The 12163-nt window shown below is 45.2% G+C and overlaps 1 protein-coding gene and 1 long non-coding RNA gene across 6 annotated transcripts in view; both read left to right on the forward strand.

Moving 5' to 3' along the window:
• NCAM1 (neural cell adhesion molecule 1) overlaps positions 1-6229 on the forward strand; it is a 159880-nt gene extending 153651 nt beyond the window's left edge. The window contains exon 23 of one of the 5 annotated variants that reach the window (XM_052786601.1): positions 1963-6229. In XM_052786601.1, coding sequence (XP_052642561.1) covers positions 1963-2083 — 121 coding nt within the window. In that variant the 3' untranslated portion in view covers positions 2084-6229. The remainder of the gene's footprint in view (positions 1-1962) is intronic. The other 4 variants (XM_052786595.1, XM_052786596.1, XM_052786598.1 and 1 more) reach the window with 4 other exon arrangements.
• A 73-nt stretch (positions 6230-6302) lies between these two features.
• LOC128141095 (uncharacterized) lies at positions 6303-9207 on the forward strand. The gene is made up of 2 exons (XR_008234899.1): positions 6303-8491; positions 8593-9207. It is a non-coding gene; the product is annotated as an uncharacterized LOC128141095 (long non-coding RNA).
• The last annotated feature ends 2956 nt before the right edge of the window (positions 9208-12163 follow it).

The raw sequence follows: 12163 nt of genomic DNA on the forward strand, positions 1-12163 counted from the left end.
CTTGCTGTGTCATTTTGGATGGCAGTTGCTGACAGAGCCATGAGCATAGAAGCCTGGAAAATGCTGATTGCTAATGGATAAGCCACCCTTCAGGGGACAAGTACCTAAGGTCCCTGTTCCTTCTGGCTTCCTATTTGGACACCATGTGTTGATAGAGGCAGGATGAAATGAAAGGAGTATCTTGTCTTTCCTGCCTGAGCAGAGCCTGTGCTTTATCACGAGAAACAATCCTGAAAAGGCAGCTCAGATTTATTGTGGGAGCAGCTCCCAAAACCAAAAGCCTGAGTTCACGCTGCATCTTCAGCTTTTGCAAAGTGTATTGAGGACACTGGGCTCTGCACTGTCAGCTAGATTGCTGCCAAGAATCTAACTAGCTGTTCTAGAGCTGGGTTTACAGCTCACTCAGATAAATCTAGGCTATGCTTTAGCAACCACACTGGAGACATACCCTAAGTCACAGCTTTGGTTTGAATTTTTTCCATCTTCAGGTCTCCAGGAAAATTACCTCATTCTGGAAGCTTTGTATTTAATCCAAAATAAAGCATCAGCCTTGATCGTTGGCTTTGACACTATGATTGCAAAGTGTATTAGCGCTCACAAAAGAGGAGTCAGTCAGACACTCTAGGACCAAGAACCAGGCTCTTTTCCAGATCTGAGTGAAAACCTATGCCGTTTTACTGTATTATTCAGGTGCCTTTACGTCTTATGGCTCTGGTCTCCCTACCTCCCAGCTGTGCTCCCATCCTCCCCTAAGTCAGGATACATTCCTGCCGTGTGACTGTTCCACAGCATTGCCTTGTGCCCCACACAGCTATGGAGCATCTGGCCCTTCCTGGAAAGCCTGGGTGGCACAGCAGATGCACTAGGGTTGGAGGGAAGCAGGCAGCCTTGATGGGTGCAGCTCTGCTGCTCCTAAGCAGAGAAATCCATGCTCACTTCAGTTCACTGCACCTAAAGCCACTGCCCTGTCATGCTGGGTGCTACGGAGTGACAAACAGAATAGAGAATTGTGATCTGGTACTGAGCTGAAAGGAGGTAGGAAATGGTTTGCCCATAGTACAGAAACATTTCAGCTGAATTAATGCAACTTGGTCGGTGTCATGTAAGTGAATTCTGGGTATGGTGGAATGCAGAGCTGTGTTCTTTCTGCCAGTCCAGCCACCTTCTTCTACTTGTGCTGCTCATCTGCTTCCTGTGGCGCAAATCACTATTGCAACCATAGGCTTAGATTCATCTCACCTGCTCGTCAGGGTGAATCAAGATTGCAGTCATCTCGAACTAACTTTGTGGGTAATGGGCTGGAACAGGCACTTCTTCAGGGAGGCCACCAGATGCGCCTTGTGTGGCACTTTTCATGGCTATGAGGAGAGTGTTGGACAAACAGACTTCTGATTCTTCGTTAAAGTGCCAAAACACAGGCTGATGAATCTAAGCGTTAGCCTGTGAAGATCTTGACCTCCTTTACACTTGTGAAAATGTGTTTGACAAAATTCACTTCTGTGTTTCCTTCCTGCAACATACTGGGAAATTCTGGGACTGACTTCCTGTAGGGAAAAAGATTTTCTGCTAAAATGGCAGTCTCTTTTAATAGGACATTTGGGTGCTGTAAATGAGTGATGGTAAAATCAAATTCCTTTGCAACTGTGTGAGTTTTCCCTTTTGCTCCTTTTTGCACACCACAACACGCCTTGTGCCTCTGCTGCAGCCTGAGACCTCATCCTACTAGTATGGTAACTCAGGGCAGGAGGAAAATCAGAAAAGATTTCACTAGAGCTAAATGAAGCTGGGGTGGGGGGTGAGTTTGGTTTTACTTAATTCTGCATCTGGAAATGCTCATTTTACTCTAGCAAGGCAATGTATTTGCTTGTTTCCAGAAACATTCTTTCCTTATCACTAATTCAGCAATAGACAGTCTATATTTCTCTGCTTCTAAACTGTGCCATTTTGGTGATTCTTCTTCAGGAAAATCCCAGTAGAAGACAAATCTGAAGTGCAAGCAACGGAAACTAAGACACCTCCAGCAGAAGTCAAGACGGTCCCCAATGAAGCCACACAAACAAATGAAAATGAGAGCAAAGCATGATCAGCGACAGATGAAAGCAAATGACAGAACAACTTCACCCAAGCATTTAAAACACAAAACACAACACACATCTCATTCCTCTAGTGTCTGTTGCCTTTTTTTAAGAAAAACAAACAAAACAGAAAATGCATAAATAGGGGGAGGGGGGGAATCTCTCTTTTTCTTTTCTTTTCTTTTCTTTTCTTTTCTTTTTTTTTTTAAAGATTTCTAGAAAAGTTCTATTTGTTGTGCACTTGCTTTTAAAAAGTAATACATTTTAAAAACAGGGTTAAACCCGTAACCAAATCAGGGCTTAACTGACCCTGTGTATATTCAAATAAGCAAAATTGCAAATACCATTTGCAATGTGGTTGGGAAGCTCAAAATCAACTAGTCCTAGACGAGAAAAAAAAAAAAAAAAAAAAAAAGACCCTGTTCTTTCCTTCGTTAGTATAGCAGATATAACCACTGTACTACTTGGTGCAGCTGGTACTTAATGAACAAAGTCCACAATTTATTTTTATACTTTTCAGTCGAGTTTGAAATATGTAAAGCCTCATAAATAAGTTATAATTTCTGTTCACCTTGTATTTGTTCAGTATGCAAAGTGTCTTGAGCTCTTTGTGACTGAATTCTGTTTTCCACGTTAGACATTTATTTGGGGTTTATTATTATCTTTTTTTAGGAAGAATGCCAAAATTGCAGCTTCGGGGATATATTTCAATTTGCAGTATTCAGACTCTACATTTCTTTAAATTTTATGTTAATTTTTGCCAACTTTTGTTCTTTCCAGTGTTTACAATTGACAAATATTTTTTTTTAACTTTTGTTGTGTTTAAATGTATGTGTAAAATAGCTGCCTTTTTTTTTTTTTTTTTAGTAAATACAGTCTATAGATACTAGGTTAGCAGCATGCTTGCTTTGCAAAGGGAGACATTTTAAAACATGGATGTTTACAGTAGTTGTTTCCCCTTTATCTTTTCTTAATTATTGTTGTTGTTGTTATTATTATTATTATTATTATTATTATTTCTTACTGGAGTAAGAAGAAAAGTAATGCTGGGGTTTGGTTTGGGTTTTTTTGGGTGGGTGGGGGTATTCAAACCAATTGTCACCAGTCAAGGTCTTTATCCAGCAATCCGCATAAACACACACTTAACTTGCAATGAGAGAGTTGCTGGTGAGTCCTTCTATACTTAAATTTAGTACGAGTTTAAGTCCCTTGCTGGACCTGGGCCTGACTGCATAAGAGAAATATCATCTCTGCTTTTTTAGGACATTCTCCCCTTTCCTTCATAGAACCTTCCCGGAGCTTTGAGAAGCAGAAGGGAGATTGTACAGTTAGGGCTGGTCTGGTCTCATCTCAGATGTTTGACTACATCAAGTCCTCCTTCGTATGTCAGTAAACACCATTTCATTTGACCCTAGAAAGGTAATTTAAAAGCAAAGACTTTTTGCACAAGGGTGCTTGGCAGCATGCAAGACGCCTCCTGCAAAGCTAGCTCCATCAGCAGTTGGACTAGATGATCGTTGTAGGTCCCTTCCAACTGAACTATTCTATTCTATTCTGTCACGTATTGAGTTATCCACCTATGCTCTGCAGAATCAAAACCATGAAATCAAGAGCAAGTGCTTGGAAATCAATGCCAAGATTCCCAGTGATTTCACTTGTCTTGGCATAGTGTTGTCAACAGTTGGAAAAGGGGGCTGATGTAGTACATGTATTATCATTATGGAGAGGGCGAGCTTATCAATGGCATTTATCATTGTGAGTCATGGAGTAACACTGAGATTTCTGGGGTGAAAAGAAAGGAGGCTTGAGCAGGAGGAAGGCAGAGGTATATAGGGAAAGACCAGCCCATTGTATAGAGATGTTCCTTCTGTTGGGGTTTGGGGTTTTTTTTTTCTTTTTTTTTTTCTTTTGGTTTCTTTTTTATTCTACTTTAGATCTGCAAGCTTGTGCACTGTGGGTGCGTGACTATTTTAGTGTGAAATGTGTTTTTTGTCATAGTATTGAAATAATAAAAGCTTCAACATAGTTTGGATGTGGAAGGTGTAGCGATAGTTCAGATTTGAAAAAAGAATATTCAGGAAAAAAAAAAGAGAACAACTCTTACAAAGAACAGAAGCCTTTAAATGAAAAGTCAAACTGAGCTGACTATGGCATTCCGTTGCGCTAAGGTGATGAACAGAAGGATGACGGGGCGTGGGTAGACTGCAGTTTGGCTCAGGTAAATTGAGCCACTTTTATCGGTGTATTCTTCTAAGTATGCAGTCTTTTACAGTAGCACCACATAATTTCAAACTGTGGAAAAATAATAGTCTTGTCATTTGCTAAGTGTGGGGGTTTTTGCATTTTTTCCTTAGCTCCTGGGATGCAAATGGAGGATGACTGGATACGCAGGCATAGACACTCATGCAATACCCATCCCAAGCCAGGATATCAGGGCAGAATGTGTCCTCACTTCAAAGCCTTGTGTCAAATTCGGCCCTTGCATGACCCATCACAGCAGTGTTGGTATAACTATGGGGAAGTTTGGCCCATGGTCCCTAGGATTTTTTTCCTAAGAAATCAGTCCATAAAATGCAGCACAAAAAGGTCTGTCTACAGTTGGGGAGAGTCCTTGGGGCAGCAGAGGACTAGTGGGTAGGCAGTGTGTACCTCCATTCCCGTGGATGACCACAACTATTTGTTTCTTATTTCTGCAATGTTTTTGACTGCTTTCGTCATTTGTGTGTTATACCTCCTAAGTTATAACCCACTGAGAGCTGAGCAGCTGATAGGAAACAAATGCTGCACAATGCTAATGACCAGAAACATGGCCAGTGACACTGGTCAGCACCTGTTGGGTGAAAATTGTGGTAACTATCACCTGGATTGGCATTTCTATCATAAAAGGTAACCAGCTCAAAGCCCTATCCAACACCCAGCTGCATCATTAGAAAGTACCTTGCTGACTGCTGTGGGTTTGTGTTGAGATCGATGGAATGAGCACCATTCCAAGGCAGAAGTGAACCCTGTAATTGCCTGAGCACTGGGACTGTCCATCCAACTCCTTTTTAATGCCATCGTGACACTTCCCAATACTTGTAGGTTAATTCTGGAGAGTGGTTTTTTACTTGCCCTTAATGAAAAATAAATTGTTTTAATTTAAAGTACCCCGTTTCCAAGATAGCTTAGGCTTCATTGCTTTTATTTAAACCTTTGAAGAGGGACCAACCTGATGCCGTTTACGCTGTATATGTTTATATATGTATCCATACCATACATATATATCTATATGGCAATGCAGATTGATCAGCTTCTAGTTGTGGAGTGATTACATTTCATGCTGCGCCATACGTAAAGATGATAAGATAATAGTGCATCCAGTTGTTCAGCTTTTAGAGTGGAGTTTTATTTTCACACTTTTCTATGGAGCCTTCAGACCCCAGATTTTCACACTAGGCTGTTTTGATAGTTGTTCTCAGACCCTCCATTGACATCCTTACCCAGCATTCCCTACTTTTGGGGGCCTTCTATCTTGTTAAAAAACAAAAAAACTTTTTACCAACATCGATTGGTAACATCGATTCCACCTTTATTCCCATTCTCACTGGTGTAAATACTGATACTAACTGAGGATTTTGACTTTGCATTCTGTCAGAATACTGTGTTCAAATAAAAATTACAAAAAAAGCTCACGTCTACAGTCTGCCCTTCTTTAGATGCTCTGCTAGGTCCTGTGTACAGACATGGATTCCCAGGGCTGTATTTGTGCGTGAGCCTAACGTGAAGCCAGCAGTCCCCTTGTGGCATGCCCACAGCATGAGTTAAGCATCCGTCTGAGGCTCAGGGTTGTAGGCAAGCAGGCAACGCAACTGTCTGCACAGTGATGTTAGTGAAGCAGTCATGCTGCATGCTCTAAGCTGGTACATCTCTGAACAGTGGCAGTGGGCTGCAGCGGTGCCTTTTGGAAATTCAGATTTGCAGAAGGAACACCTGCCAGCACGTGATTCCACAGACGGGCTCTTCCGAAGTGCCGAGTGTCACAAAGAGGAGTATTTTTAAAGTTTGTTTCTCTGTCCCACCATAGATAATTTCCTTGAGATCACTGAACACAGAAATACAGTTTCGTGTCTGCTGTGAAATGGGGACAGCTGCATTTCCCATAAAAGACACTCCTCTGTTCACTGGCTATGAAAGTTGTGTGTGTGTGTGTGTGCGCGCGTGTGAGTGTTGGCTTTAAAAGGTGTCCCTGAACTTAATTAATGTGGGATGAATCTAATTTAATTCTGTCCTAAGCATTGATCTCCCAGGACACAGAAGGAGAAATGAGAGCTCTGATAGGTATCAATAGCTGGGCGCCAGAATTGTTCACAGAAAAAGAAGAAAGTAAATGGATTGTGGTAAAGTACTTGTTATCACAAGAGAATACCGTTCTCCTGTCTGCTTCCTCTCCAGCGCTTTGCCCTCTATTCTTGACTGCTGGTCACACTGTGGTTTGCAGTAAGGCAGTATTTCAGCAAAGCTGCTGTGATTGGCCCCATATGTCTTTGGTACTACTGCTTTAGAAAAGGCTGTCCCAGGAAAAGGGACAGGAGAAATGCACAGGAAACAATCCATCTTCTTGGTGGGTTCTTTCATCGCTGCAGAATTCCTTTTGAACTCGGGTTCCAGATTCATGCTCTCAGCTCCGTTATAGCTGTCATTTTTCTTTCATTGGAATTCCTGACCTCTCCCTCCTGACTCTTTCTTTTACACAGGTTGCAGAGTTTTCCCAGCCTGCTTTGCTCTTGAGAAGAGTTCTTCCTTATTCCAGTCGGTGGCATACAGCGGGCAAAATGGTTCTGTATTCAGATAGCGATTTCTGCTTTGTTATACTGCATGTTTGCAATACCGCATTTTTTACAAGAACCCACCATGAACAATGGAGAGTGGGCGGATGTGGTACAATGTCAGTCCTCGACCAATATACGTATGTGCAATTGTATCGTACAGCTTGCTTCTGCAGGAAAGTTGGAAAGTCAAGAGATGCTCTGAAAATAGTTTATTTCTTTTTTCTCTCTTATTTTTTTTCGTTCTCTTTTTTCTAAAATTTTGGCTAAAACCTGCCAAAATGCCAAACTTTATTTAATTTTTCTAGCCTGGGGTTGCAGGGAGGTGTCTGTTTACTTTTTCTTGAGAATATCTCCACAAATTCAGGCAAAGTAGAGTTTATTTTCACATGGAAGTTTCCCTTTGGCTGAAAAAGAGCTTTTTTTCTCACTACCTAACCATTTGAACAAAAAATTTTCAACTGCTTTCAAGTCAGGAAACTTTAATTGATAAAAGTCACTGATTCCGTTTCAAGGGAAGTTTCTGAGGTTGCCTTTTTCTGTGTTCCTGGCTTTAGCAGCTGCTTCCCTGAATCACACCAATGTCATCTCTGCGTAATGCCTGGTAGATGGACTCTGTTCCCTGGTGTTTGGCTTGTTTCCTGCTGTAGCATCTTAATGAACCGTGAGGAGCTCAAGTAGTCTTTCCTCTTCTCTCAGAGATTAATAGAGGAGCCTGGAGCACTTGGCCTAATTTACTGTTGCTGGAGAGCACATGCCCATGTGTGAAGAGTGATGAGTTTTCTCTCCCTGGAGCTGGGGTTATGCTCAGTGGCAAACAGAACTAAAAAATTCTTTACTAGCCCTTTGTATTTCTTCAGCCATTCATCAATCTTCAGACTTATCTTTCTCGGTAATTTTAACTTGTCTCTCCCTCTGTTGAGGCCATGGCACCCAACTGTCAATGTCAGCTTGGCTGAGTATGTCTGCTTTGACTGCAGGCTGGGCTGAATGGTAAGCCTAAGCAGCAGGGGCTTAAGGGAGGTGGCTAGAGATCTGCTGCAAACAGTTTCTTCTTTCTCTCATCCCTTCTAGACATTCTAGTTAGTTGGCTTGTCATCAGATATCGGTATATGAATATACATGCACATGCTTTCAGGGCATCATTTTAAGTGCTTCTGTACTGAACTGTATGGAAATACTTAGAGACCTGGTCACCATTTCGGTAAAAGTGGCTCTCCCCTCTGCACATTAGCCAATTGAGCTCTCTACTGTTTGTTGCCAACTGGCAGGAAAATGCTGCACCTAGCACAGCCTCCCAGAGCTCCAGGCAGGGAGCATGTACCACAGCTATGCTCTCTGTAAGGGATTAGCAGATCTTGCAGCAGAGCTGAGCTGAGAACTTCATTTCATTTACTGTAATGAAATCTCTGCCTGGCTGCTAAATGAATTCCAACTCTTATTTTTCACAGCTATGTTATTAGGTTCATCCTGTGCACAGAGGCTCAGGTCCTGCAGGCTTCTCTTCATGTTTCTCTGGCTCGCTGGTGCAGCTTGTTGTCACCTCACTCTGCTGGGGGTGCTGGCACATCAGAGGCCCTACAGTATAGCACCATGCCTGCTGGCTACTCTGTAAGTGACTTTATGGAGCATGTGAACAGCATTGGGAGGGAGCAGTGGCTTTCCATGCAGCACTAGCAAATTACGCTTTTCCTTCTGTTGCCCTCCTGCAGAGCCTGATGAACAGGAGAAGTAAACAATGGATCTGATGGCAGAATGGAACACAACTTCTTGTATGGAGAGAGAAAGGGAAGCTGAATGGGAGGAGCAGAAGTAAAGACCATTTTGATGCGGGTGACTGGGAGTAAAGGCAGGATCTGCCTACAGAGATGCTGCGTCTTTAAGATGAATCAATCTTTCACTTTCCAGGCTACTGAGCCAGTGGGTATCCCCGAGGCAAGAGAGGACAGTGCAAAGCTGGGAGCCGAGGGTGCATAGGAGGCTGAACTGCAGCAGCCAGTCCACCTGACATGAGGGGAGAGAGTGCAGGAATAGCGCTTGCTCAGTTTTCCACCCATCTGGAGGGAGTTTATCTGTGCAGATTCACAGCCATCAGAGAGAACCTTTCTGACTGTCCTTCCCTTGTCTCCCTCAGCCTCTCATGGTGCCATTGTGGGAGAGGCAGGAACCGAGTCAGTCTCTCTCCACCACTGCATAGGGCTGGATGCTGCTGCTTGCATGCAGCACCCATGGGACAAGGGAGAGGGGTAAGCAAGAAAGACTGCCCCACCACCGCTTGCTGCAAATCTGCAACTCCAAAACAGTCTTTTAATGAACTGACGAGCTGAGCTCTTTGTCCTGTGTGGTTTACTTGTAACAGTTTTTATTCTCTTAGACCTTAAGCATGGATTTCCTCCCCAGATTTTCTAGGATAACAAATAAAGCTAGACTGCTGAGCATTCTAGTGACATAGCTATTGCCTCGTGGGTATTTTTAATTGGGCACCATGGACACTGGATTTGAAACAGCTTCATTAGAGGAAAAAACCCACCTGTGGGATGGAGGCTTACATGAGCAAGAGCAGAGCTGACTTGCAGTGAGAGAAGGCAGCTATTTTGTTTTGGTGCATGAGGAAAGGGGAAAGGGATCTTCTGGCAGTTCCTGCAGCAAAGGGGCTGGAAGGGACAGGAGATCCTTGCTGCCTGTGGAGTCAGGCAGCTCAGCGCCTTGTTGGTACACATAGCCCAGGAGACCATTTCTCTTCCCAGGCAGTGTGGCGGCACATTGAAGAGTAGGCAGAGGAATATAGCTGCGATTTGTAACTTCACAATGAGATTTCTAATTTCATGCCCAGCAGACACCAGAGTGGCCAGCCCTTCTTCATGTCCCACACCTTAGGCAACACTGCCACTTTCAGATTTGCCAGATCACCTCTCTCTCTGTTTCTCACCTTTCTCTCCCGAGACGGCTGAGTTATAACGTGTCTGAAATTAAAACATCCTGGCAGTGCAGCACGGACTCAATGATGTTCTGACTCCCTTTGGTGGCTGACAGCTTCCATTAACTGCCACATCTAATCTTCTGGCTCTGAAAACATGGCCCTAGAGCATCTCCTGAGAGTGGTGACAAGGACCCATCTGGCTATTGGAGCCATGTATGCACGTGTGCTTGTCCTGATGGGGACATGCTTTGTGTGAAGTGCTAATGTAAGGGGAAGCTGGATGCAGAGACTGCTCTGTACCACAAGCCTAACACATCCCAGCAAGGCCACATGGTGTAAAAGAGGGCTAGGATTCTCTTGCAAGGGCAGCTGGCCCTCAGAGCCTGAAAAGGTTGAGCCATGTCTCTGGGCCATTGCACGCACTGCTGGGGATCAGCCAGCCCCTCTGTTTCCTTTCCTCTGGCTTCATCCACCTGGACAGATCGCGCATCCACAGCACAGCTGGGTGGGTAGCTCGGATTTGGCAGCACATGCAGTGTGTAAGCCTGGCTGGCAGGAGCATGGAAGCTGATTTGGGACCACAGGCAACAAAGCAGGAAAAGGCCCGAAATCACAGCTTTGCTTCTAGCTGGTCAGCTGCTTTTTGTGCTGGAGGATGATGCCACTGGTGACAGGGTGCATGTCCCACCCTGGGAAGGGGCTGCGCTGGCTCCCTAGAGTGGCATGAAGCCTCCCTGGGCACCAAACCCCCAGATCCTGCAAACTCCTGGCCTGAGCACCCTCCTTGTCTGACAGCACAGAGGATACAGAAATTGTCACTGTCAAGTGGCCCCTTCTCAGACGCTGCTGAGACCCTCTGATCCCCTTAACTTGGAGGGAAGGAGAAGTGCCTGTTTTGAATGAGGGTTTAACCCTCAGCCGACTCCAGTCTCTCTGTTTCCCACTCAAAGACTAAGAAAGTCCCAGTCTTTAAAGTGTATCTTAAAAAAAAGATCCAAATCTGGTATAAAAATCAGGGCAACGGGTGCTAGAGGGTATTGGTTGTGGATGAGTGTTCATGTTTCTTTCTTCATGTTCCCTCTCCCAGTTGGTAGGTCTGCTAAACTTTGGCTCAGCTAATCCTTATATTCACCAAAGTCCCTTTCACTGATTTTTTGCCCATGCTATCCCATTCCTGTCCCCTGTGTATGAACAGAAGATGACTTTGGGCATTAAAAAGCCAGACTAAAAGGATCTTAAATGCTCCTTGGAGAAATGACATGCCCGTGCCTCTGCTGATATGCTCCCTGCTGTCAGCTGCCAGCAGGGCAGCTTGCCTCCTCACTCTGCCAAATCAAACCCAGATGTATGTTTTGATAAAACAACAAGCAGAAGGGAGCAGCAGCAGCAGATCTCACTTCGGGTTTGCATACATTCAGGCTGCAAGGCAAAGGCTGACCTGTTTAGCAGAGGGAAAGGGATTGTCTTCAGCTCAGTGATTAGTGAAGCATTTCTGAGATTTCAAGCCAGAAATTAAGTGAGGAAAGCCAGGATGAAGATAGGGGCTCTCTAGCTGCTCTGGACTAGGAGCCTCTCTGCAGTGCGTGGCCCACCTGGAAGGCCTTTGGTAAAGGGACCCTCCATAGCCCCCGTCAGGCCAGCCACTCTGCTGCAGTGGAAGTGTAAGCACTACTTGCCATCATCAGAGGGATTGTATCTAGGAGTAGCAGGGAGGAAGAAAAGTCACCTGCTGAATGCTCTGAAATATGTTGCAAGTACAAAAGCACACTTTTTTTTCCCCATTGTAGCACAGCTCTACAAGAGCAATCAAAAGAAAGCTGCAAAAGGAGGAGGTAGGAACACCCTTTCTGCAGGTCTCTCTTTACCTCGTGCTGAGCATTTGCCTGTCAGCTGTGCACACTAAAGCACGATGCTAAGTTACACCCTCAGGTGCTCCAATCTAGACTGGCGCTTAGGCAGCGCAGCAAGTGACCGTGTAAGGGCGAGGGAGGTCTGGGCGTCTGTAGTCAGTCCCAACTGCTCCTGCTACCCGGCCCTGCTCCTCGCTGGGGCCACCACTCCTCCGCGGGGACCAACCTCCTCCGGGCTGCGAAGCCAGCTGCCGCGCTGCCCGATAGCGAGCGGGGTTTTGGCACAGCATCGGCTGCGCTGGGCCAGGAGAGGGACCCCTTGCTGCACCCGGCGAGGCGAGGCGAGCGGCGAAGACGCGGGCGGGTGCACTTCCCGCCGGTGGCTGCGGCCGTTCCTGCCCCCTCGCAACGCCCTGCGTTATAGCTTGAGGGCGAGGAAGCCCGTAGGACAGCAGCCGGCTGTGCCCCGGGGGTGGTACTGCAGACACCGCGCGGGGACCGCGGTCTGTGACC

Source organism: Harpia harpyja, chromosome 4 (assembly GCF_026419915.1).
Source record: "Harpia harpyja isolate bHarHar1 chromosome 4, bHarHar1 primary haplotype, whole genome shotgun sequence".
NCBI classification, from domain to species: domain Eukaryota; kingdom Metazoa; phylum Chordata; class Aves; order Accipitriformes; family Accipitridae; genus Harpia; species Harpia harpyja.